Below are 27,500 nucleotides of genomic sequence, written 5' to 3' on the forward strand. Positions count from 1 at the left end.
CATTATACAGATTGATTCAGGTATTTCATTGCCTTGATTGCCATTACCCTTCTGCACTTTTCACTTGATAATTTTGTTACGGCCGAGAAGAGGGCTTAGCAAGTGTCAAGCAGTTGTAATCCAATTGCCACACCCAAATATGTATATATTCTGAAATATATTTTCAGTTTTCCTTTTACTCATTTTCACCATTATGGAATACAGTTGCAAAAGGAATTTGATAACGTGTGATTTTCTTCTCTCAGGAAACAACAATCTTGCAAACTTCTGCCACACTTTGGAAGAGACTTGCATTGGAACAATTGAATCTGGTTACGTGACCAAGGACCTGGCCGGTTGCATCAAGGGATTGAACAATGTTCAAAGATCAGATTATTTGAATACGTTTGAATTTCTCGATAAAATTGCCGAAAATTTGGCTTTGAAATTGAAGTCATCCCCAAATCACCATTTGTAGATTTGTAGAAATTATTAGCTCATTTATGCATCCACTGTAGAAGCAAATGGATCAACATTCTCAGAAGTCTTAAGTTTCATGTTCGACACATATGTTATTAAATGTACACTCTCTTTTTTTCTATTTAATTTGTAGCGTTCATTTATTTCCTTTTGTAAAATGATCATCTGGTATTTATTAATGATCTAAACGTTTGCTTATTTTTAAATGCTAATTTCTTATGTCCATTTATTTGCTTTTGTAAAATGATCATCTGGTATTTATTAATGATCTTAATGCTTTTATAATTGCTTTTATAATTGCGACACTAAATTTAAAAGAACCATGCCGAATTTCTTATAAAGGCTGGATTTATTCGACACTACAACCTTTGCTTTTCTGTTAAGTTTTTATTGTTATTATTATTTACTATGATTTGTCGCGATGTTCCTCAGATATTTTATTTTTCATAATTCGAGATTATTAAGTATATTATTAGTTGACAAATTGTTTTGTAATCAAACGATAGTATGGTCATTTCATAGTTTCAATTGTTTTCCTTGTTTTGATGCGTTAAGTACATGTATTTTAGGAGCGAAATGCCGGAGATCTTTCATGGAAAATTTCACTGTATTTTGAACCACATAAACGGTCATTTTTGATGTCCAACACGCCAGTCCCTACAATAAACATGAATCGTTCTGCCTCCTAGAGTACGTTTCTTTCGTCGTGTTGTGGAATTTTTTTTTTTTTAGTTAAGAGTGTGGGTTTTCCGTCATTGTCATTTAGTACCTTACAGTTTTCAAGACGGAAAGTTATGCCAGCCGAAATGTCGATATTTATTTTGCACCCCAGAAGGTTGGTGAAAATGTGATGAGATGCAACGGTGAGCCTTCGCCAAATTGCCATGCATCCTTAAGGGTCCGAGTTCCTCTTTATGCCTTATGGTGCGTTCGATTGACCGTATCCCGGTAAAGGAATACTGTACATGGAATAGAAGTTAAAAATCTTCGTTTTACGGAGACTCACATTAAAATTGCCAAACACCTGCTAAAATGCTATTTTGAACACATCTTTAGTATCCTTGTTGCTTCAAAACGCCAGACATACCGTTTTAAATCATCGCTCCACGTATTCTTATTCCGGAATTGGGTCAATAGAACACTCCCTTAGTTTCACATCCTGCCGCAGGGTATCTACTAAGGGGACTCCACTGATCGCTCTCGACTTCCTTCATAGATCGGTTCGCATGGCTCGCTGTAGGGAACGTTCCAGCCTTTCTCGCACCTTTCGGTACTTGCTCGCGGTATGACGGTTGGTGTTCAGAGTCACTGATATCATTGATGTGACCCTCCTATCGAGTATCTTGGTGTAGACTCCGTAAAGTCACAATATGTCACACCAGGCCGATGATTAAAGAAATTTGTGACCTTTTAGGAAAAGGACAGACGAGTTTTAGTACTTTAGGAGTTCGCGAAAAAAGTATGAACTTTCTATTTTGAAACTGTAGCAAAACTTTATATCCGGCGTTGGTTTGAATACAGTACGGGTTACCTCGTGCACAGCCTGCGAGCAGAATCTCTTTCGATCTTCCTAGGTAAGTCGGGAAGAGGAAAGTAGACTCAGCTCGCGGCCTCCAAATTTCGTATTGAGCATGCGTTAAAAATCTAAATGTATTCGGTGTCAGTCATGCGTGACCAGTAGCCACAAAACCACAAAACGAAAACAAACAGTCGGGATATTTTCGAACAACTCGGGCAAACACAGACTCTACTTGCAGGATATACCTCGTGCAAAGCATGTCCCGTAATCACGGGACTAATCGGTTCCCTCCCCCCCCCCCCCCCCCCCTTCAGTCCGAAACGAAGAATACTCTCGAAACGCCTTACTTTGCCGACGTTTTGGCCCCATTAATTTCGGCATAAACATTTTGTCCAACGCTTCAATCAAACATATCAACAAGAATGGACGGACGATGTTGGACAAGCAACTCAACACTGCAGTCTTTTCTAAGAGATACGGGAAGCTGTCAGTGACGTTCGTTGGCAAATCCACATGAGATAGTTTTGTAGGCAATGAAACTTTCGGTCTGGTGCTTTTCCTTAGGCTCGATTTCCGCCACTCTTTCAAGTCCGGTCATTGTTCATCCCCGTTTCAGTTCTTCCGGGGAGGGGGAGCGCAGGCTCCTTTCCCAAAACAGCGGCTGGTAATTGAGCCTTATCCGAGGAAACATGTGGATATGTATTGATCCATTGATCCAGGATTACTGAGAAGAAGAAAAAAACAACGAAAAGAAGCCCCGTTTTGTAACTTATGGCCTATGTAAATTCTTTATTTTACTCATAATTTCATCACACTTAAGTAAAATTGTGCTCCCAACCAAAATAGTAGTAAACATTTATTATAATATCTATCAGACAGTACGCGTTCTACTATTAGCCAATCTCCCGGAAGGAGGGGGGGGGGGGGGGTACCATTTTTGGCAGAAAAGATACCCCTTTCGTATATTTCCCATTGGAAAATAATGAAAAAGGCCCTTTTAAATACCTAAATGACAGATTTTCCTACCCTTTCATATATTTCGACTCGTGAAGTCCCTACCGTTTCATTTACCTGAAGCGTGAAGAAGTTACTCCTTTCGGGCGGAGCCTCCCGTATAGGCCATTATAATGAGTACCCTCCCCCCCCCTTCCCCCTCTGGGAGGATAATTTAGCGGGCCGTAGTCTACTGGACGGCCATTTGTCCGGCCCGCTAAATTCGAAATTTTTATGCAACATTCTCTAGCAAGTTTTTCATGTGCCAAACTTGTAAAAGTGTTTGAATCTTGCAAGCAACTATTTCAAAAAGCCAAGAGGATTTACCAATATTCTTTTTTTTGGGTTTTAACGCATTCCAATCATTTGTGGCAGTTGAACCTTCCACTTGACTTCAACTAGTTAATTTCCTTTCCTGCGGGCCTGATTACCTCAGATATATAACAAATAAGTTACTAACCTCGTTTTCTCGGTCCGCACTGAAAGTTTCGGATCCTTATTTTCCCCCGTTGATTTATGGCCCGCGCAGGAAAAACCTCGGTCCGTAACTTACAGAACGCACCCCGAACTCGGTTGGTAAGCGGTATCTCCACAAATTGTAGTATCACATAATGAATAGAAAAAGAACTCCTTTCGCTCGATTTAAAATGTGTTCGACATTTCCGTACTTTTTAGTTATAATTGACTCATCCTTTGTCTACAAGTTGCAAAAAACAAAAACTGAAATTCCTTTGTGTTCGCTTCTGATCATCAATCTTTAATTAAATTACATTTCTAAAAACGTTCTTGTTTCTCGGACGAGTGGTAACAACTAGCGAAGAATTATCTAAGCGCTGTCCACTTGAGTCTTCTTTCCGTAACTCAGTTCGGCGCCTCCACTAAGCAACATATCAACACCAGTGGTGAAGGTGGCTTCAGCTGCCAGGAATAGACACATTTGACCAGATTCCTCGAGTGTACCCATACGTCCTAGCAGCTATAAGAGAGACACGAAAAGGAAAATCGAGTAATAAGGTCACGTTGAGTTGAAAATAGCGCTCTTTGTTACTACATGGGGACCAAAAAGAATTACTTATTAGACTATTTCGATTCCGCAGTCACTACTCAGCCTCTTCTTTGAAGCAAGTGTACGCACAGTCTTTCTTAAAGAAATACGATGAAGTAAATTAAATTAACACGGCACAAAAGTGTTTTTGTAACTTGGTCTTTCGTTCATGCTTTTGGTTTTCAAGGACTTGGCAAAGTCCACCACTCGTGTACTATACGCCTCTGAAAACCCGTTCGCCCAAAACGTAATAACAGAGCTAAGAGCAAATTAAATTGAAAGTTCATCCACATACATAAGCAAACCAGCGTAAAGTTGTTTGTAGTTAACGCGTCCAAACCTTTGTAATCGGTGTTTGCAAAAAGTGTAAGCAAAATGTTGTATTAAAAAAAGCAACGTAAACTCTACCCCTTAATTTAAACAATTTCGATTACAATACAAGACATATAATCTGTGTTTGATAACAAAACAAACAAAGTTTAAACTAAGGCCATACTTACAGTTATACTTACTACCGGTTTAACAGGCATACACCAATTGGTTTCCAAATCGTCTTAAAAAAACAGTTTTTCAGTTCGGACGAATGCACTTTCATTTCGTGCGAAATGGCTATTGGGCGAAACGCCCGCAAATTGATGTCGCACAGAGCGTATAAAAAGGTTGCGGGGTGCCTCTGGAAATGAGTCTTTGGTGACCTCGGAAAGGACGTTTTCATCCTCAGGTAGTGTGTGATAGCAAACTTAGCATCGCGTTTGCGGCAAACGGCAAAGGTCATGGTAGTCTGAAATTTCAGCCGTCTCCTTATCCTTTAATATCTCGATACGCCTTAGAAATTCCAACAATAAAGAGATTTCTGCCATAATGCGGTTTCAGGTGAAAAAAAAAGAGTTCAATTTTACTTAAACTACCTGTGCTTCTTCGCCATCTTTCTTGCTTTTCTCATAGTTTCCTGAACTGCAAGCCAACTGTTCCCACAAAGGAGTCCATACATTACCGGGCGAAACACTGGGAACAGAAACACATCCAAAGAGGAAAAACTATGAAATCGTCCCACCTCGTTTGCGTGAGCCAACATTACATCAGAAAACAATGTCGAGCAATTGTTCGACTGTAAATTTCATGATATCTATCCGAACAGGTTGAAAGCAGGCAAAACAATATACTCCCTTATTAATTTGCCAGTAAGATCCAATAATCAAAAACTGATTCGAGGTGTCCATTCGTTTAATTTGTTTTTATTAAATTCTCAAGCTCGGATAATGCATTTCACGTGGTCTGATTGGTTTTCTCGCTCCCTTCGCTCGTAATTCTTACTTCCAAATTTTTGGAGTTTAAGGAATTTAATAAAACAATTATTCCATTCGCGCTTGTTAGAGATGACACTGGTTATAGCCAACTCATATCCAACGAGCGCTCATGGAATAATTGTCAATTAAACAGCCCACGAGTCTTCAAGACGTAAGCGGACACTAAAAAGAACCAAGTTACGTACCTTATCAAATTCGGCCTCAACAAACGAAAAAAATTGGTCTAATGAAAATATCCAGTAGAAAAAAAATTCCTAGATTTATTTATTTGGGTTAAAATGGATATAACGAGTTACTCGAGAGACATTCGGAAAACACAAATACTTCCAACAGTGTACCTGTTGACTCGCACTCCATATTTCGCTTCGTCAACTGCCAGAGCTCTGGTCATTGATGTTATTCCTCCCTAAATTAAAGCCAAAGTTGAAACGGGACTAAGTGCGATCTAGCAAAATAACCAAAGTTTGAAAAATCGACAGTCGTGCACTGAGCCTTTCAGTTACATATTGTTGCCTAGATTATCGAAAACGTAAATTGTAGTCTATTTTCTGACCAGAAAAAGTTTTCACGAGAATTCTTGGCCTCGAAAATTGATTAAGCTTTTGCTTTCCTTCAGCACAAAACTTTTTTGACGGGCAAATTCAAGCCTGGGTTTGTATTTAATCGGGAATTAGTATTGTTAATCGGCTTTTGAAAAAGTGGGCCCACAAGATGAAATATACATATAGTCACGGTATATGACGATCTGTTATTTGCCAGCTGGGCGGTCCGCGCCTGGGTTGGCGGGCAAAATAGAAAAATTCCGCCCGCTCCTAGAGCCAATCAGATGGCAGGATTCGCAGAATTCCGCCCGCTCGCGCATTGAGAAAAAATAAGGGGTCATAATTTACCTTTGATGCAACGTAAGCAACAGCGCCAGGCTGCCCAATCTTCGCAACTAAACTTGACATGTTGATGATATTTCCTTTCGTTTCTCTTAGGTAAGGTAAAGCAAACTAAAACAAAATTATAAAATTATATATTAAGTAAATAACTGTTAACCAACAAAAGGCAAATATCTTGCATCACAATTTGGTAAAGCATTTCATTCCACTATTTGTAAACATTGTTCAGTCACCATTGTCCATGGCAAGAATAGAGCAATGCAGGTTTTGCGCGTTGGCTATGGTATATTAATATAACCAAACAAACGTGTACGGTTCTTGAATAACACACTTGCCAGAATTTTACAACAGTATACCATAAATTGTTATGGATTTAAGTCATTTTTCAGTAGTTACTTTTTAAAATAAAGTGTTCAAATGAAGCTACCGGACTCGTACCCTTTAAAGTAAGAATCACTCACTTTGCAAAAAATAAAATAATTCACAAGATTTAAATTCAAAAGGTCTTTGAAGTCGTCAACAGAGGTATCGTCAATTGTCTTTGTTGGAGGATCTGTTAAAACAAACAAAATCTTGGTGAATAATAATTATTGTTGTTAATTCACCTCTTGTCCTTTTCATAGACAGCCAAACTGTCTAAATATAATGAAGTAATTTCTATCAATGATGATGGTTTTTGCTACTATCAATAACTAGCAAAATGTAGACTCGAAGATACTTACTTTAGAGACACCATGTTTTAGAAAAGTACATACATAAACGAACAAATCTTGTATTAGACCTATGGATACTAGATTTTTTTTATTTATTTTCTTTTTTTATTCTTTTACAATCAGCAAAATACAATTTACAGATTTACAGATCAAAACACTTGAATAGGGCTTATTCACGATAGCTGCCATGTTGGTTTTCAAATTGTCACGCAAATTAGCCATGTGCTATGCTGGGGGCAAACATTGAAAAAAAGGCAAACAGCGGAAAATTGGCTCGTAGAAATATTGAAATAGCATTGCTAAAAGTACCTTTTAGAATTTAGAATTAAGTACCTTTTATAATAATTTTATATCCTTTGATTACCTTTGACATTTTGACTTTCTACTTCGTTAAATGCTCATTTTTCACAAAAACAACATCAAAGTAACTTGTGTAATTATCTATTTTACTACTTAGGTGACAAACATTTAATGAACGTGAAGCAAATTATCTGTGTGGCTAAGATGTTCGTTATAACTTCTCGAACTTGCGTTGTTTGCCCCTTCAGAAGTGTGTAGCTAATTTGCATGATAATAGCAAATCCAACATGGTAGCCATCGTGAGTAAGGTCTATTGACTAACAGTTAGTTAACAACACCAAAATATGTCACTCGAGAAACCTATGCCATATTTTAACAAAAGCAGTCTGGGTATTTATCATGACCGAAATATATTTTTCCACTCTTAATTTTTCATAACCAAAATTAACATAGTCTACAAATTGAAACTTTATATTTTCCTCAAGCACATTACTATAAAGAAAGTACTTCCCTATGGATACTATGGATACCCTTTCACCCCTGAACTTTAGCCCTTTGACCAGTGAAATTGTCTGGTGTTATACATAGTAAAATCTATAAGGCTCACTCGTTGGAGGGTAAGGGTTCAAAGGTTTTTTGGTGGATGTTAAGTAAGATTTATGGGAACAAGTGATGTTTTCAAAGTTCTCAAAATTGCACAAGATGTAGGCGAATGCAATTTGAGAACTTTCAAAACATCATGAGTTACCATAAATCTTGAAATGTATGAGCGAGTTCCTACAATTTTTTTTATGTATTACAGTGTATGTACTCAACAATATCACTCCCATCTCTTTGCTTCCAAAGCAACTTCCTTATGCCACTCTAGAACCTCTCTGTAACTTATTTATACAATACATTCGTCATTGACCAATCAGCGCGACATTTTGTTGAGTATATGATAAGATACTATAAAACTTTTTCACCTTTTCACCCCCCCCCCCCCCCCCCCCTCTCCCCAAGCCCCCCTTAAGAGTGTCACACTTACAAGGCGATGGGTTATTATAATAAAGAAGACAATGTGCTAGCAAACTCAATCTTTTTAGAGTGCAAATATCAACCAATTCTGGAAAATAGTCTTTTAAGTTTGCTGGATCGAAAATATGGTAATCTCTGCCCCCTGAAATTAAGCGTCTGTCATTTATTTCCTTTAAAAAAAAGAATGGAATTGTCGTCTTTCGATTAATCAAAGTTAAGTTTACTGCTGGCTTGATGCTGAGTAAAATAATCTGACTCCCTCCTGCTTTTAAACTTTATGAAATAAATTTCATCTCACTTTACTTCCCCTACTTAATTAACATTAATTGATTTTATCTATGCTTATGCTGCCATTACTTATTTGCTTAGCAATGGCGGTGTCCAAATAAAAAGTTCTGCTCCTTTGGACACTGCACATGCAAACATACATGATACATTACATTCTCCTTGTCACTTCATGCAACACAACAGGCTCTATTTCAAGCCATTTTTATACTTTTATATTTATTACAGTATGCTTTATATGCTCTTTACAAATGAGCACAATAAAGCTTGTCCAGGACCCAACCAGCAAATACCATCCACAATCCTGGACAAAATTAGCCTGCGTAGCAAGCGTTCCTGTTCGACGGAAGAGTTTAAACCGATTTTCTGCAAACTGGCTGCGCGAAAGTTGGGGCAAGAGACTGAGGGAACGCTTGCAAGAAAGCCCCCTGTTTTTGAAAAACCAGTTCGCCCACGAACGGGGCCTTCTGATTGGTGCGGCACAGTCACAATGATTGACAGGTGACGAATTCTGGAGCAAAATATTTCTCCTAAGTTCTAGCATGACAAAGGCAATGGTGGAAGATGTGGAAGGTTTTGAATCGTGTGTCGAAGCTGAGCAAACTGGGTCTTGGGTTTTACATTGAAAAGGAAAAAAGAACTGTCAATGCGCCATCTCTTTTTAAACTGTATAGATGTAATGTCCGTTTTGGCAACAGGATTCAGAAAAAGCTTAATTTTTCAGATGTTTGTCATGATGTGCAGAGTGCGAAATAAAAGAACTTAAAACGAAGAACTGGCTTCTCGAGTATCATCGTGATTTCTCCATTTCAAAGCATAATACGCGATCAAGTACCGGTAAGTGGTTGAGGTGAATTCTATGGGAATGACAGCCTGTAATTTAAATGAAGATCTGGACTGCTTGGACAATATCCATCAAGGGAAATTCAATATTATTTATGTGTCAGCTGAAATGGGAAAGGTCTCAAATCATTTTGTTGCAGATTAATGCAGTCACTTAATAATAATAATAATAATATTAAATACATGACCTTACTTAACTTTTGTGAGACAATAAATCACCGCACAAGTCTACACTCAAACTAATAGCAAATATGTTTCACAGATATTGCTTTTATTCCATTTAGCAAGTAGGCAAGAGCCAATACTTACGCCATCCAGCATTGTTTATGAGGCAGTCAATGCATCCATATTTTTCAACTGTTTTCTCCACCAAATTCTTCCACAACAAAACGAAGATATGAGCAAAGTTTGAAGATTAGCCAAAGAAGAAACAAGAGATGGAGAATAACACAAAATAATTAGATATATATATGTTTTTTTATTTTATTTTTTATTTTTTTTTTATTACAAATTAGATATTACTTTCGATTAAATGTACTGCACATTATGAACTAGAGTTGATAAGCTGTTTGACACAGCCTTTCTGTTAATTAAAAGTCATGAACTTAGGAACTTTCTAGTTCCTTTCATACTTTTTAACAAAATTCCTTGTAAATTGAACATTTAGGCTTCATGTATTGTTGTAAGGTGTGATGAAGAACAAAGACACTGAAAATCTCTTACATACCTTTATTTCATCTTCTTTAGAGACATCACATTTAATATAGAATGCCTCACCAGGTCCTGTCTTATTCAATTCATCTTCGAGTTTTCTCCCCTCTCCAACTAGTATAGAAATAACGAGCATGTCACTGTTACATATGAATTCACTCTGGAACATTTGTTTAAAAAATTCTCAGCAATTTTTTTTGAAGTGTTTCCAACTTGAATAACATTTACAGGAAAAGTGCTGAAGCGGGATCGTCCTAGTAAGAGTAGTCCTGAGAGGAACTGTTGTCAGTGACTGTTTCAACAACCTGAGTGAGCAGAGGTAATTGTTACGAAAAATAGTATTGCGTGACAAGCGTTACTGTCTAGAAGCTTCGCGAGAGTTCGTAGTTTGTTTATATTTAGGTTTGTACGTAAGCGTTTCTAAATCGGTGTGTTTTGTAATCTTTCTATTATTAGATTCATTACTAATTTAGAAAGTTCTAGAAGTTTCTTGTCAGAGTATATAAGTAGACGAGTCCAAGCGGAGTGTTTTTCTAACTAGTTTTTCACAAGCGAAGAGAGTTGGCGTTGGCCGTGTTTAGTCAAGTGTGACGGAAGCTGTGTGCATTCAAGTTGGCGGAGGCCGTGTAAGTTTATTCAGTACGTGTTGTTCAGAGTTTTACTTCGTGGAAACTACGTTCATTCTTGGAATAAATCTTCTTGTTGTTGTTCCGACAACCCTGCGTTCAGTTTAGTCTGCAAGCTACCTTTCCTCAAAACATACGAACTCGTAACATTGGGGGCCTGTCCGGGAGAGGAGATCATTTGTTTGCTGACTACAGAAACCAGGAAAGGACAATTCAAGAAGGAGTTACAGAAAAGTAAGAAGAACTGTACGAGAGAATATATTGTGTTTTTGGTGTGAAATACTGCTATGGACATGGAAAAGCTTTTGCAGATGGGAAAAGAATTTGGATTGGAAGGAGAAAAGCTGCTCGAGTTTGTAGAGAAGCAACAAAAGATAGCGGAAGAAAAAGAAGAGAAGCGTAGACAGTTTGAAGAAGAACGAAGAAAGGAACAAGAAGAAAGAGAAGAGAGACGTCGAATGCTTGAGGAGGATAAAAGAAAGGAAGAGGAAGAGAAGGAGGAAAGGCGCAGAAGGGAAGATGAAGAGAGAGAAACTAGGCGACAAGAACGCGAACTAAGAAAATTGGAGATGGAAGCCAAGCTGTTGAAACAGAAAGAGGCTATTGAAGCGGCAAAAAGAGAACACGAGTTGGAGATTGCACGTTTGGCTGTGGAGAATGCTGACGGACGTCCTGAAGTGAGAGAGGATCGGGTTAAGGCACCTAAACTCCCCTCGTTTGTTGATGGTAAAGACGATTTGGACGCGTATTTGCAGAGGTTCGAGAGATTTGCGGAGACGGCTAAGTGGAAAAGAGATGGATGGGCATTGAAGCTCAGTGCTCTGTTGTCTGGACGGGCACTAGAAGTGTATTCATGTCTATCGGAGGACGCAGCTAAGGATTATGACAGGGTAAAGATTGCGTTAATGAAGAGATATGACCTTACCGAAGACGGCTATCGTCGCAAATTTAGAGCATCCAAACCAGAAGTTGACGAAAGTCCGGAGCAGTTTATTGTGCGACTGGACAGATACCTGTTACGTTGGCTAGAGCTTTCGGATACTGCGCAATCCTTTGATGGTCTTAAGGACTTGATCGTGAAAGAACAATTTATTGACTCTTGTCCTAAGGATTTGGCAATTCACCTGCGAGAAAGGGCACCTGAGACTCTAGCAAAGATTGCGAAGATCGCTGACCAGTACTTGGAGGCTCATGGTAAACATTTGTTCAGCTCAGCGAGCAGAAAGCCAACAGTGCAGCCTGAGAGGGACGAAGCCAAGAACATGCAGATTAATCCACCAGCTCTGCATTGCTTTAAGTGCAACACCCGAGGTCATAAAGCCGTCAACTGCCCAAACCTAACAAGAAAGTGTTTCCTATGTGGTAAGCAGGGACATGAAGCTAGAAACTGTCGATCAGGTGGACGCAGATCAGGAGGACAAAGTAAGGATGGTAACCCTGTGCAGCGTGGTCAAGTAAGTGCCAGTTGTCTAGTTCAACCACCTGAGGATAAACCTACTGATGAAGAAGTTAAGGCCTGTATTAAAGATGATAAGCTGCTGTTAGCCTGTGGTAAGAAGATTCCATTGTTGAGTAGTGCTTGTGTTGAACCGTTGACTGGAGTGAGAAGTAAAATGCCTGTCGTGAAAGGTAGAGTTGGAGAGACGCCCGTTGATGTCCTGAGAGATACTGGTTGTAGTGGAATTGTAGTAAAGAAGGACCTTGTGCCTGAGGATCAGTTTACTGGCGAATTTAATGTTATGCTGCTCATTGACAATACGGCAAAGAAAGTTCCCATCGCAAAGATTGATGTTGATACACCTTATCTCAAGGGCCAAATGGAAGCGCAGTGTCTTCCCGATGCTGTTTATGATTTAATTATTGGTAATGTACCAGGCGCAAGAGCCGCTGACGACCCAGACCCAAGCTGGCAAGTTCCTGTACAAGAAGCTTGTGCTGTAACCACGAGAAGTCAAGTTAAGAAAGCTGGAGAACATATTCCGTTGAAGGTACCAGATACCAAAGAAAGTCCTGTAGTTGATAGAGAAAAGCTCAAGCAAATGCAGCGTGATGACGAGAGCCTACAGAAATTTTGGGAGAAAGATGACGTAGTTGTGAGAGGCCAGGCTGAGATTTCATTTGAAGTGAAAGGTGGAGTTCTGTACCGCGTCTACAAGCACCCTTATGTGAACGGAGGTAAACCCCTGAAGCAGGTTATGGTTCCTGTGCAGCTGAGAAGTCGAATAATGGAAGTAGCGCACGGATCGATCATGGGAGGTCACATGGGAATAAAGAAAACGACTGATAAGATTCAAAGCGCATTCTATTGGCCAGGCATTCAAGGGGACGTGACTCGTTATTGCAAGTCCTGCGATGTATGTCAGAAGACAGTTAACAAGGGTTCCGTACCGAAGGTTCCCCTAGAGAAGATGCCATTAATTGACAAGCCATTTAAGAGAGTAGCAATCGACCTGGTTGGACCTATTGTTCCCCCGAGTGAGGACGGTCATAGATATATATTCACATTGGTCGACTTTGCAACTCGTTATCCTGAAGCTGTCCCGCTGAAAAACATTGATACTGAGACTGTGGCGGAAGCGTTGGTGGATATCTTTAGTCGTTTGGGAGTACCTGAAGAGATCTTGAGCGACCTTGGTACGCAGTTTGTCTCTGAGTGTATGAAGGAAGTGACGCGACTTTTGAGCATTAAACAGCTCACCACGACCCCTTATCATCCTATGTGTAATGGCCTGACGGAAAAGTTTAATGGAACAATGAAGAGCATGTTAAAGAGATTGTGCAGCGAACAGCCAAGACAGTGGCATCGCTATATTAACCCGTTGCTGTTTGCATATCGTGAAGTTCCCCAGGAGTCTACTGGTTTTTCGCCGTTTGAGTTGTTGTATGGAAGAGCTGTCCGAGGACCGATGTTTATTCTCAAAGAGCTTTGGACGAAAGAGTTGGAGGAGCCTGAAGTAAAGAACAGCTATCAGTATGTGTTTGAGCTATGCGAGAAGCTTGAAGATACCCTCAAGCTGGCGCACACCGAGCTTCAGAAAGCCCAGAACAAAGGCAAGCATTATTACGACCGGAAGACTAAAGTCAGGAAGTTTGTACCTGGAGATAAAGTATTAGTGCTGCTACCGACCGACCACAACAAGCTCCTAATGCAGTGGAAAGGTCCATTCGAGGTCAGTGCTGTAGTTGGTCTCAATGATTATAGAGTGAGAGTCAAAGGAAAAGAGAGAGTTTACCATGCTAATCTACTGAAGAAGTATTTTGAGCGAGAGGATCCTGTTTCCGTTGGAGCAGTTACTGTTGAAACGAACGCTAACATCTGTAAGAACGAACATGTTGAGAGTGAAGTAGAAGAAGTTGACCCTGTGGATGGTATTGATTTTCTGGAGATTGGTGGTTATGTCGCAAAAGAGTCAGTCAATGATGTGGCCATAGGAGATAACCTTTCTCACGAGCAAAGAGCAGAGTTCATGGAACTCGCAAATGAGTTTCAAAGCTTGTTCACAGAAGCCCCAGGCACAACAAGTTTGGCTCAGCATCATATCAAGCTTACATCCGACCAACCAGTTAGATCAAGACCATATCCAGTACCGTATAGCTTAAGAGAATCGCTGAAGAAGGATATTACAGACATGATTAAGATGGGAGTCATAAGAGAATCAAGTTCGCCCTATGCTTCTCCTGTTGTAGTTGTTAAGAAAAAAGACAACTCAAATCGTGTGTGCGTGGACTATCGTAAACTGAACAAGTTAACCGTTTTTGATCCTGAGCCTATGCCAACTGCTGAACATTTGTTCCAGAAGTTGAGTGGTGACAAGTATTTTACCAGAATTGATCTGAGCAAGGGCTACTGGCAAATTTCTATTCCTGAGGAGGATATACCGAAGACCGCTTTCGTGACGCCTGACGGATCGTATGAATTCCTCAAGATGCCGTTTGGTATGATCAACTCCGCAGCGACCTTAAAGAGAGCCATGAAGAAGCTATTGCTCGGACTGGACAAAGTTGAATTTTATTGGGACGACATTTTGGTTCACACCCGTACGTGGGAAGAGCACATCAAGGCGCTTCGAGAGTTGTTTAGAAGATTATTAGCTGCTGGAATGACCATAAGACCGACTAAATGTCTTTTTGGAGTCGACACCGTTGATTTTCTTGGTCATCGTTTGGAGGAAGGGTTAATTGGTCTTCATGAAGATAACGTGACGAAGATTAGAGATGCTCCAAGACCAACTACTAAGAAGCAGATAAGATCGTTCATGGGTTTGGCTGGATATTACAGAGATTTTATCCCTAACTTCGCAGCATTAGCAGCCCCGCTGTCAGACCTCACGCGTAAAGGCCAACCTAACAAAGTTGAATGGGGTGAGGCACAGGAGAAAGCCTATCAGAGTATCAAGGCCCTCCTAACAAAGGAACCAGTCCTTCGACTACCAGACTCAAAGAAAACCTACTTTCTGCAGACTGATGCTTCCGACAGTGGTATTGGCGCTGTATTAATGCAGAAACATGATGGCAAGCTATTCCCGGTTTGCTACGCAAGTAAGAAATTGTCAAGTGCAGAACGTAATTATTCAACCATCGAGAAAGAGTGTTTAGCCATTGTGTGGGGATTCAAAAGGTTTCATCTTTATCTGTATGGAGTTCCCTTTGTGCTACAAACAGATCACGAGCCACTGAAGTACATGAACAGTGCGAAGTTTGCAAATGGACGCCTAATGCGTTGGGCTATGTTCCTTCAGAGTTACAACTTCAGAGTTGAGGCTATCAAGGGATCTGAGAATGTAGGAGCCGATTATCTAAGCAGAGTAGAGGAATAACTTAAGAGACACTGGACTGCCTCCTCAGTTGGTACTATCTAACTAATTTTTCGTTGTTAGTAGAAATTTAGGAAATTTCTTCTTAAGAGGGGGTTATGTTACGAAAAATAGTATTGCGTGACAAGCGTTACTGTCTAGAAGCTTCGCGAGAGTTCGTAGTTTGTTTATATTTAGGTTTGTACGTAAGCGTTTCTAAATCGGTGTGTTTTGTAATCTTTCTATTATTAGATTCATTACTAATTTAGAAAGTTCTAGAAGTTTCTTGTCAGAGTATATAAGTAGACGAGTCCAAGCGGAGTGTTTTTCTAACTAGTTTTTCACAAGCGAAGAGAGTTGGCGTTGGCCGTGTTTAGTCAAGTGTGACGGAAGCTGTGTGCATTCAAGTTGGCGGAGGCCGTGTAAGTTTATTCAGTACGTGTTGTTCAGAGTTTTACTTCGTGGAAACTACGTTCATTCTTGGAATAAATCTTCTTGTTGTTGTTCCGACAACCCTGCGTTCAGTTTAGTCTGCAAGCTACCTTTCCTCAAAACATACGAACTCGTAAAGATAATCCTAAGACTCATGCAATTAATATTTTGTTTAGTATCAAATAATTAATATTCTGGTCTTTGATTCACAGATACTACTGTAACACAAATCACTTTACTCTGAAGATGACTTCACTCAGGTTGTTGAAATGTCAGTCAATATCACAAACAGGACTACTCTCACCAGAACGATCTTACTACATCAACTTTTGATATGACTCCTGGGTTCAAACCATAGACTATTTCATGATCAAGAGCCTCTTAAAGTTAGGTGTCACAATAGAAGAAGCTATAAATAGGTCAATTACCAGAACAGGACAGCAAAATCTTGATAGTGAGTGGGCAAATGAATAACAATGAATTTGGGTGTGACCTTGTTATGATACAGGACTTCATTCTCATTTCTGTTTTTTCCTGTTATATTCTCCATCCAAAGTCCTAACCAGTTCAACTACAGTTAAACACAGCCAAGTTTACCGCTCAATATTTCTAAAAAGCACCCTTTTTTTGCAAAATAAATATTGAATCAGTTAATCATTAAAAAAAACTTCATGGAAAAAGATATACATGATTGCAAAGCGGTTGCAAAACTTCTTTCTTTACAATGGTCATGTTTTAAATCAATTAGCATATTGAGTTTTCAACTCATGCAATCTATGCATTAATGGAATCTTTGGGGGTATACTTGACTTGGTTCGGACTTTCATCAGAAAAGTTACTATGATTCTCAGTTGAGTACGCCACCAGGGAAGTTTGGTGACAAAGTTTCAGCGTTCAAGTTACCATGTTATCAAGGGCAACTTGCTTTGTTTCCAAGGGTAAATTTTCGGATTTTGACGTCACTTAACTGCTAACGGTCACCAGTTACTCTTTGTAGATTTTGGCAGGCTTCGTTGCTCATGACGTCAAGGCCCTAAAAGTTACTCTTGGAAAATGAAGCAAGTTGCCATTGACAACATGGGAACTCAAATGTTGAAACTTTTGCATTGACAATTCCTAAGTGGTACACTCAACCGAGAATTTGGAATGATTTCCGTACAAGTCCCTACTTCATTATACATGCAGAATAAATTAATTATTCATTCGCGCTATTGTTTTGTAGAACAATACGTATACCCAAGAGAACCGAATATATACATGGGTAATTTGTACTTACGGGATGAATAAAAACGGATCTCACTTTTTCTCTCCCTCCCTCTCTCTCTTCTTTCCCTTCATCGCCCACACAATTTACTTTCGTCTTCTGTGTCCAAAACCTGTGTGAAAACGCAGTCAGTTGGCAAAGACAAGTGCCGCATCGGGAGATCGATCTGTTTCGCGATGCTCAAGAAAAAACTGCAATGGATATCCTTCAATCCACCAGAACACTTATTAATTTTCTGACTGTAAACTTTCCTTGAAAAAATATTAGCCCTAGCTACCTGTGGCCGGAAAGTTTACAACTGCCTACAAGACAAGGGCTAACATCATCTCACAGTTAACCATTGCCTAAACTTCGTCGACCCAGACAAACGTGTCCACAACAGGGCATTGAAAAGACATGATGAGTAGTGAAACGAGGTATGCCTCGTACGGGAACATCCATGGATCTCTACCAAAGTTATTTACTTGGAAGTATCATTGAGCATATTGCCGATCTCTACAAAGAGCGATAAATCGCAAAATCCCACTAAATGCACCGTTCGTGATCCTGAATACAGGAAAGGAAGAAAATATACACTTTGCAGTGTCTCAGCGATTTTTTAAGCAGACAGGAAGAACAATTTCATGATAAAAAGAGCACGTAGCCATTAAATTTCTTATGACAGTACTTTTATTTGGTTTGTTTGTTATGTTTGCGAATCTGAACCCTATTACAACGATTGCTTGAAACTCCACTTCTTGCGCTTATTCTAAAACTGAAAAATGGGTAAAATTGCAGGAAAAGTGATGAAATTGCAGGAAAAACTGTTCGATTTTCCGTATTTCAGACAGAAGTTCAACCGGCTTTTTGTAAGTCCATATAGACTTAAAAAAAAACCCTCTAAAAAGAAAGAACAAAGCGCCACAGTCCCAAAGGACGTCTATTGTTATCGCTATTGTTTTCTTGAAACAAAGGAGTGTATGCATAATGAAGTAGGGACCTGTGCGGAAATCTTGCCGCGAATCGTAGTAGGTCTCTACCAACCTCTCTGTCATTTCAAGGCCAGGCAACTGAACAAAGGACTAAATTAATTAATGGTCAGTGGTGTTAACTCACCTCCACGGGCACAAAAAACTACTTTGGAACCAGCTTTAACTACAAACATACAAATGGATAAACAATAATCATTATTATTTCTATCGTTCTTATTAACCATTTACGTGGTATAAAATTACTGATAGTTTTAAGTAATAACAGCGCGTCACATCAGAATTCCCCTCCACTACTGTTTTATTCAAGCGGCATCGACTTGATAGATAGATAGTTTATTCTGCACTATATCAATATAAGTAATAAACAGAATCGATAAAAAAAGAAGAGAAATGGGCAAAAAATAGTTGAACTAAAGATAACACCATGCACCAGGCACGACTTCACATGAACAACGTAAACATCACATGATCTTGATGATAATCCCCTTGCGCACGGATATCCCACGTACAAGGTAACTACTTTTTTCCTTAAAAATCTACCTCCAAACCTGCGAGTAATTTAAATTTCCAATAAACATGAAATACGTTATGCTTACCGAACTCCCTAACTATTCCTTCCCCGATTCCTTTGGAACCGCCTGTCACAATCGTTACTTTTCCTTTGTACCTCAGATCGGGTATTGGGCCGGATGACATGTCTTGATAACCTTGGGAGGCTAAATTCACAGAGTAAATGATCTTTCAGACTTTGTTCAGATTAGAAATAAGTCTTTCAGTTTTTTGAAGTTTTATAAATAAAGGACTTACCTTTTCCCTTTACTTTTTGTGGTTGCGTGATAAAGTAGAGACGGAAGTTTGACGATAAGGGACCTGGTATCAAGTGTTTTTTCCATCTCGTTCCCAAAGCGGAGTAGACCCTGGGAACGATGTTGGTGTTTTTTCTGAGATATTTATTTTACGGTCAGCATCCGCTGACACTCACTCTATGGACAACAATCATGGTGAACAAGTTTCTTTTGGCTAGTTTTCTTTCTTTTATTCTGTTTAGCACGTCGGCTTATGGCTTTCTCGACAGCCTTTACTGTGGAGCAGAAAACTGCTATGACGGTAACATTTCTGACTTTTCTTTAAACTTGTCTCGCCACAGAAACTTAAGGCTATAAGAACTATTTTGCTCCTGGCAGACACAGGATCAGCGATACTTTGAAACATCGTGTTCAGCTAATATTGATTGTCCCTCTCTATTTTGCAGTACTTGGTGTTCTCAGAGAGTCTTCAAAGGTAATTTGTGGTTAAAATCGCCATTTGGGTGGTATCCAACATGTTAATTTATGTACGGTGAACTTCTCTTGCTTCGATCAATCAATCATAAGAAAGACGAATTTTGAATTGAAGCGTGACTTTTAATCTTTTTATTTTGTTATAGTAGATTTATTAAACAGCTAAGCGTTTTATCAAATAAGTCGACTTTAACTTTTAACAAAATGTCGTTGATAGATGTAGTTGAAAAAGGCTATATTAAATTAATCACTTTGATATTTCGAGTACGAGTATTGTTAAATATAGTACACCTGTTTAAACGTACACCATAGTTCCTTTGATATCAGTTCAAAACCTGTTTTATACTACAGCTGTACGAACTGCTATTTTTCGGTGAGCTTTAGGAGATAGGAGGTGGAGGAAGTAAATTTTTTTTGGTCTTAATTATTTCTGCGTTTACCTCTTGAGATGGTTCACTAAATCAGCTGATTGGGGACATTAATAAATAATTACACTCTAAGAAACCCTCAAGATCTGTTTGTAGTATAACAAACAGGTTTCCATTGTGGTGAAACTCATTTTTTTCATTGTAGACGAGAAAAAATTGCTGGTATCCGAGAGCATAAAATGATTTTCCATCCTTTTATATTGTAGGCCGATATAGCTAAAGCGTACAGGAAACTTGCTAGGAAGTATCATCCAGATCGATACAAGGTGATGTCCAATATTAAAATGTTCTGTTGATATTCTCTGTCTTTAAGGTGTATTCGCTATTTCCTCCATCCCATAATGTGATACGTTTTGAGGGATTCTTTACATAAAAGCAATACTAGTTATTTACTCTGGGGACTGTATCAATGTTTTATTGAACTGAATATCCATTGTCTTTTACATAAATAACCCCCCCCCCCCCCCCAAAAAAAAAAAAAAAAAAAAAAGAAGAAGTGTATTATGGGATAATATGGTGAAAATAGCAAATAGATATGCATTCTTATTAATATGCCAACCAGAAGCACATATTTTGAATAATAAAAAGAATTTTTTACATGGGATGCCAGAGGCACACCACGTTATAATTTGGGGCAGATTATTCTTTTTCATCTTTGACGCAATTCAACACTTTTTTTTTTAAATTGTTTAAATGGTTGAAATGTTTTGCATTGTCTGTAGCCTTTGATTGACAGTAAAAATGTGTTGCGCGTTATCATTTATCCTTTGTACTTATGTCAGGGCTGAAAGTATTAAATTTTTCAACTCTTGTGATGAAGACCAACTTTGGAATGTAAACCAGCTGTTAGTAGTAAAGAGTTCTGTATGTTTTAGTGAAGTCATTGACTGCAGGCTGATTAACATTATTAATTAATTCATGCTTATTGGTTTTTTATCCTCTCAGGGTCCTTGGAAAGTGAAAAAAAAGTCAATTTAATGATTGTTGAAGGCATAGAGTACATGTAACTGGAGCATCTGGAATGTTCAGACTCCCAAACCTCCCAGTTTATGATAAATAATATATACTGCTTATAATAACTTGCTGGGCAAAATTACTGAATGCTGATTGGCTGAGATGGAGGACATGCATTTTAAATTGATTGTTATTTGTTGTGGCTTTGAACGGGCCTCCCTCCATAATTTTGCCCTTTATGTGATAAATATGTAATCCAAATGTGCAATTAATTAAATTAAGGATTAATTTCACATGTATTTTCAAAGTTTTCCAACTAGCCCTTCTTGCTTCATGACTCGGGCAATTTTGTGAAAACTTTGAAAATATTCGTGAAATTAATCCTTAATTGCCCTCGGACCCATGCAATTACACATACATACCAATGAGACAACATTACATGAAGAACACTCAAGTGTACTTAACATACTTGCTGTATCATTCAATAATAATAATAAGAAGAATAATTAAAGAAGATTCTTTATCAAAAGAATACTTTTTCAATTATTGAAAAGTTTTTCAATAATTCCTTGGTCTTGAACAGGGCGAAGATGCTGAAGTTAAGTTTCAACTTATTGCAACAGCTTATGAGGTAAGCACATTTTCAAAAAAATCATCTGCAAGTAAAACATAAGACAGTAAAGAAATAAAAGATCAAGACAAGTGCAGAAACTTCTGCAGGTCAGATTGAGACTAAATCTACAAAAGGTCACGAAAGAGGATTATTATCTGTGCGGCAATGATGCACAAAGGTTCATGTTAAAGGAAAACTTTATCCATGGCTGACAAAGATTGATATCAATCTAGTATTTTTATAGTTTTGGAATGCTGGAAATCTAGGCAATCTTGAGTTTAATTTGAGTTAAAGTTGTTTCTAAGTGGCCATATGTTGAACTTTGTAGACCCCTAGTATACAAATGCACAACCACATGGTCAACCTTCTGCCAAAAAGGGATAGCTATAAGAATTCAATTTTGGTTTTTCTTTGTCTAATACTCATTATCATAATCTGGGACAAAGGCAAAATCAGAATTGAACTTGTTTAATTCAAAATTTTTGAATCAAATATAAAATTTAACCATGACATGTATATATGTAGATTGACAAGCAATCCTTTGTAGATTTATGATCTAACTGTTATGTATTGTTCCTGTTGCATTATCAGGTCTTGAAAGATGATGAACAAAGAGCAGATTATGACTACATGTTGGATCATCCAGGTAATCAATAATAGTTATTGAAGTATGTATAATGTAATTTGTACATTGCATTAGGATTAGTCAGACTCTGTTGATAAATAATCATTAAAATCTTTGGAAACATTAGTTAATCTTCTGCCGATTTTAATGCTATACTGTAGCCGTTGGCCACTGTCCTCCTTCATACAGGAGAGAACTATGCTATAACCAACAGTAAAATACTAGTTGGTTGTCTGTTCATGGGACTTAAATCCATGTGGGTGAGATTAATACCTGCTTGGGGAATCATAGGCTTAACAGCAGCAGGGATGGTTTGGTGCTGGTTCCCTTCCCAGCTTTAAGGTTTTCTTCCCAGGGTTGTTTGGTTTTCCTCCAAAATGAGAAAATCAGCCTAGCTCATTCCACTTGTGATAGCCTATAAGAAGACGTTAAAGAGTAGTAGGGCACTTTCAATATATATTAAAATTAAATATAAGGATTTGTACAAGTTTATTCCCTGCAGAAATTAGACCCTATTTATGATCCATCTCATCTGTCATAGATTGAGACATAATAAAAATACTAAATCATCTTTTGCACTTGTTATTCGACAGAGGAGACCTATGGTCATTATTACCGTTACTACAGACGACAAGTTGCACCAAAGGTGGATGTAAGAGTGGTCATTGCAGTATCTATAACAGTCGTTTCTTTGTTACAGGTACAGAATAATTATTTTTGCGTATGCAGAAGCTCATGATCTTGAAGCGTTTAACTCTGGTTCAGAGCTGGGGTTTTTGGAGTTTAAAAAATTCCTAATTTGGATGTAATGTAGCTCGTGCATTTTCGCGCGCGTGCAGCTTTGATCTTATTCTTGTCCATATTTGGGCATGACATTGGTGTCCTAAAATCCCCAGCTTTTTTCCAAGGAAAAGAGTTGCAAGTTACACACTTCAAGGTCACATGCTCCTGTTATATGTTGTAGATAAAAATTTTCTTGGTTAAAAATTTTTCAAACTATTTTATTTTTCATCTTCCTTTGTTTCAGAGTATGATAATGTTTATAAGACAAAGGGAATTAAAAAAGAAACTAGTCTGAAACTTTTTTAACTAAGGAAAAAGTTTAAGTACAACCATAGGCAGTCCAAGTTTGCGTCACTAGAGAGCGTGTAATAGTTAATTACTAGTGGAAAGATGACCTTTGAGTGCAAGCAGTGTTGCGTTACAGGCAGACGTTGAAAATTTAAACAGGTTATAAGACTTTGTATGGGAAAGAAAATACCGTTGATTATGAAGCCTAAAAAACGCCCAATTTCACGTTCATTCAGTAAAATGAATAAAAATGACTCACCTCTGGTGTATTCTTGTACCTTTTGGAGCTTATTTTACCGTTTCGGGAATTCCATGTTTTCACTGTTCTAAGACGAAGTCAAGGCTGCACACTAAGATTTTGACCGTTGTCAGCTCAGAGGCGGTTTGCGACTCGAAAATCCATCCCAGCCGCGATTTTTTCACGCAAAGCTAAAACCCCATCATTTGCGCACCTTGGTTAATATTTCGTCGTCAAAAATCCCCACACACTTGGCTGGAAATAAGCATTTTCTGCTTCTGATTCCATGATAGCTTATGAATTTAACAGCTGCTGATAACCGAACAGGACACAGAGCTTGGGTCCGAGGTCAAATTAACTCCACCCAATGAGGTACAGTCTTTCATGTACAACACTTACCCCATCCCCACAGCGGCTTCTCAAACCAATTGGTTACGAGAGCTATCGTGGAATCGGAAGCAGAAAATGCTCATTTCCAGCCAAATGCGTGGGGATTTTTGACAACGAAACATATACCGAGGTTCGCTAATGATGGGGCTTTAGCTTTGCGTGAAAAAATCGCGGCTGGGATGGATTTTCGAGTCGCAAACCGCCTCTGAGCTGACAACAGTCGAAATCATAGTGTGCAGCCTTGACTTCGTCTTAGAACAGTGAAAACATGGAATTCCCAAAACGGTAAAGTAAGCTCCAAAAGGCAAAAGAATACACCAGAGGTGAGTCATTTTTATTCATTTTATTGAATGAACGTTAAATTGAGCGTTTTTTAGGCTTCATAATCAACGGTATTTTATTTCCCGTACAAAGTCTTATAACGCGTTTAAATTCTCAAGGGCTGTCTGTAATGCAACACCGCTTGCACTCAAAGGTCATCTTCCCACTAGTAATTAATTATTACATGCTCTCTTGTGACGCGAACTTGGGCTGCCTATGGTACAACATATATGTGTCATCTTTATTTTATTTATTTTTGGCAGGTTTTTTGTCATTGTAGTTGATCAGTTAATTTTTCAAGCCTTGGTGGAATGCATGAACATATGAGCCTTGTTTATTTGTTCATATGGCTGTTTTGGGTGTTGTGAAGAGAACATTCCCTGGCCTCTGTTTTATTAAAGTATGAGGTGATTGTGGTTGATTGACGTCAGATGAAATGTAATTTGCTAACTTATTTTGTTTCAGTATCTTCATGGTTGGTCTCGGTATCATGAAGCTGTAAAGTATGCGTTATCAATGCCAAAGTATAGAAACAAGGTAGGTAGTGTAAGCAAGCAATAATCCAACTGCCATTATTTTATGCAAAAAGGCAAAAGTAGCAAATACTGCACTTGACTTTTGTAAGTTACATGTATTCCTACATATAGCTAGGGACCTCTAATACATGTAATTATTATATACATGTATGTACAGGGCAAGGCCTGGTGGAAACAAGGAAAAGCCAAATATTCCTCAGTCTTTCACAAACATGCAAATTATTTATGTTGCCCAGCTATTTTGCAGCCTCTCGCAGTAGTGATTTCTCTGAGTCAATAAAGGAATAATTAGTTCAAATATTAAAGTAAAGTTTGCAGCATTGCTGATTATCACAAACAGAATATCTAAGCTTGAATTCTTAAGGCCTCTTTGCCACCCATCACTTAGAAGAGAGTTTTTACTACTTTCTACATTTGTTAGTATTTGTGATTTCTTTTTTGGGGGTTAGGGCTCTTTTTGTCTTAAAGGTCAATGTTCACTTGTCGCTTTTAGGCTATGCAGAGAGCAAGAGAAGAAGGGCTTTTAAATAACGTGAAAAAAGGAAAGAAATCAAAGGTAAAGGCACTCTTTTGTGGGTTTTTTTGCTTGCACCAGCATCAATGGAAAAGGCCTGCCCTTCTGTTCCTCCTTTCTCCTCTCCCTCTGTCATTGCCCTGTGTTGTTGGTATATAAAGCTCCAGGTATGTGAATCACAGAAAAGTTGAAACACTTGTAAGACCCATTGAGCATCAAATTGTGGACCTCAAGCTCCAAATGCCATGCTCCAGAAAGTAAACCAAGCTACACCTACTTTGTTTACAACAGTAATTATACAATTATTCCATGAGTGTGCATTGGATATGAGATGGTTATAACCAGTTTCATATCCAACAAGAGCAAGTAGAATAATTGTTTTATTAAGTTTTCATTAAATTCTGAAAGCTCGAACACTTGGAAATGAAAGCAAGTCTTATTGAATTATTCTGTTTTGTTTCTATATTGGGTCATACGGTAATTATGAGCTGATAACCCAGATTGAGTGAACCAGTCAGAAAGCTAGAAGCTCAATATCCGAGGTCGAAGGTATATATCTCGCGCGCTATGATTGGCTAATTTAGCGGGCTGTATCCTAGAGTGCGGCCCGCTAAATTGGAAATTTTGATGCAACATTTTCTACCAAGTTTTTCATGTTTATGTGAAATAAGCTTGTGAAACTGTTTGAATATTGAAAGCAACTATTTCAAAAAGCCAATAAGATTTATTCCTTTTTCGTATTTCACGCGTGCCAATCATTTGCGGCAGTTGAACATTCCGCTTGACTTCACTTTTAGTTCCTTTCCCACGCTCCAGATTAGCTCAGAGAGGCACTAAATATCTTACTAGCCTCGTTTTCTCTGTCCGTACGTTAAGTTAGGGATCCTCGTTTTTTCCCGTTGATTTGATGGCAGCGTGCTTTGCGCTTGAACCATAAATCAACGGAAAAATACTCGGTCCATAACTTACCGTTGTACCCACCTTGAACTCGGATAGTAAGAGGTATATGTTCAGTTTGGAAGAAAATCATAATACGCGACGTCTTAAGTAAATTATTGAGTTTTGTTTGCAGGAAGAATTAAAGGAAGAGGAGGAATCAATCCTCAGAGAAGTCGTGGAGAATTCCTTAGACATAAGGTCGGCTTTAACTGCAATTGTTTCTTACACTATATTTATTATCATTTCACTAATTTTGTCACTAAATCTTTTTCCCCAAGATCAATTAGCACCTGAAGTTGATTGCCACGCGCCACAGCTGTAATATCAGGAGCACCCAACGAGAACGTAGTTCCCGAAAATTCTAGGTGACCTTTTTAGGGTAAAAATCCGTTAAAAATGGGCAATTATACCATTTTTCAGATGTTCGAAAATCCTAGTAGAGGCAGGCAAGCAAGAAATTTTACAACAAATTTTCCGAAAATTCTAGATCTCAAATCGTCCTCCGAACAGATATTTTCCGAAAATTGATGTTGGGTGCCCCTGTAATATGCTCGCATTTTCAGATTTCCCTATGCGGAATTCGACCGGTGTGATATGTTTCAGTTCATGCAGTCTTAACATTTTTTTCCAATCTTTTTGTTTGATTCTGTTGTTGTTTTATTTCGTTTAGGGGTGGATACAGTAAACCAAGAATAATAGATGTCCTTTGGTTGAGAATTGTGCTTCTGTGAGTTCGAAAGTTGTATCGCATAGATCACTTTCATAAATAGCGACCACCTTTACATTTATTTGTATTTATGTTAAGTAGACCTACTACCGTCATTTTGGAACAAATATTCTATTGAAATTTGCTTGTCGCAGCGAGGCTAGAAAAGCTTATTACAAAAGAATGTTTTAGTTGGCCGCCATATGCATTAGGGAGCTTAAGCACGCGCGTTTTTTAGACGCGGACGGCGACCGGAAGTGAGTTGTTTTCCCTTTTAGCTTGTCTTCACACAACCACATTTACATTTTTTACATTCTTTTGTTCATTAGAGATGATTAGTGTAAAAATCTGGGAGACACCACTGCCCTGCTCAAAAACGCAAGTGCTCAAGCTCCCTATTATGAAAGAGGTCTACTTTCAGGTGATGAAATTTTGACCGCGTCCTTGTTTCGTTTTTTAGTCCATACACGGTATTGTGTTACATTGCTTGGTTACTTCGCTGGTACTGGAAATTCACCATAAAAAAGGAGGAATATGGAGATGAGGAAAAAGCTTATGTGATGAGAAGGAAAATGGGATTGAGCAGAGTGCAGTGGGACGCTATGGAGGCTCCACAGAAACGCGACTTCTTCTTACGCCGTCTGTGGATTGATTCTAACTTTCAAGTACGTTGACACCTCAAACTCCCTGAGACCTGGGTAAAATCATCTGGCGTTAGACTGT

The 27,500-nt window shown here is 38.6% G+C and overlaps 3 protein-coding genes across 3 annotated transcripts in view; 2 read left to right on the top strand and 1 right to left on the bottom strand.

Annotated features, from left to right (window-relative positions):
- Nucleotides 1–1,149, top strand: part of LOC138007165 (isocitrate dehydrogenase [NADP] cytoplasmic-like) — a 10,301-nt gene extending 9,152 nt beyond the window's left edge. The window contains exon 12 of the mRNA XM_068853926.1: nucleotides 246–1,149. Coding sequence (XP_068710027.1) covers nucleotides 246–457 — 212 coding nt within the window. The 3' untranslated portion in view covers nucleotides 458–1,149. The remainder of the gene's footprint in view (nucleotides 1–245) is intronic.
- A 1,589-nt stretch (nucleotides 1,150–2,738) lies between these two features.
- On the bottom strand, nucleotides 2,739–19,060 carry LOC138007201 (17-beta-hydroxysteroid dehydrogenase 14-like). Its single transcript, XM_068853983.1, has 10 exons — nucleotides 18,970–19,060; nucleotides 18,759–18,878; nucleotides 18,287–18,325; nucleotides 10,093–10,190; nucleotides 9,675–9,741; nucleotides 6,669–6,760; nucleotides 6,214–6,318; nucleotides 5,662–5,729; nucleotides 4,925–5,021; nucleotides 2,739–3,947 (listed from the first exon to the last, which is right to left on the bottom strand). Exons 2-10 carry the CDS (start codon nucleotides 18,856–18,858, stop codon nucleotides 3,798–3,800), a joined length of 816 nt encoding a protein of 271 aa, XP_068710084.1. The 5' UTR covers nucleotides 18,859–18,878; nucleotides 18,970–19,060; the 3' UTR covers nucleotides 2,739–3,797.
- A 72-nt stretch (nucleotides 19,061–19,132) lies between these two features.
- The window catches only part of LOC138007191 (dnaJ homolog subfamily C member 25 homolog), a 12,316-nt gene continuing 3,948 nt past the window's right edge, over nucleotides 19,133–27,500 (top strand). The window contains exons 1-11 of the mRNA XM_068853972.1: nucleotides 19,133–19,269; nucleotides 19,415–19,443; nucleotides 20,077–20,136; nucleotides 21,408–21,455; nucleotides 22,029–22,083; nucleotides 22,656–22,762; nucleotides 24,548–24,619; nucleotides 25,112–25,174; nucleotides 26,205–26,269; nucleotides 26,742–26,798; nucleotides 27,238–27,442. Of these exons, the coding sequence (XP_068710073.1) occupies nucleotides 19,161–19,269; nucleotides 19,415–19,443; nucleotides 20,077–20,136; nucleotides 21,408–21,455; nucleotides 22,029–22,083; nucleotides 22,656–22,762; nucleotides 24,548–24,619; nucleotides 25,112–25,174; nucleotides 26,205–26,269; nucleotides 26,742–26,798; nucleotides 27,238–27,442 (870 nt within the window). The 5' untranslated portion in view covers nucleotides 19,133–19,160. The remainder of the gene's footprint in view (nucleotides 19,270–19,414; nucleotides 19,444–20,076; nucleotides 20,137–21,407; nucleotides 21,456–22,028; nucleotides 22,084–22,655; nucleotides 22,763–24,547; nucleotides 24,620–25,111; nucleotides 25,175–26,204; nucleotides 26,270–26,741; nucleotides 26,799–27,237; nucleotides 27,443–27,500) is intronic.

The sequence above is a fragment of the Montipora foliosa genome, chromosome 1 (genome assembly GCF_036669935.1).
Source record: "Montipora foliosa isolate CH-2021 chromosome 1, ASM3666993v2, whole genome shotgun sequence".
NCBI lineage: Eukaryota > Metazoa > Cnidaria > Anthozoa > Scleractinia > Acroporidae > Montipora > Montipora foliosa.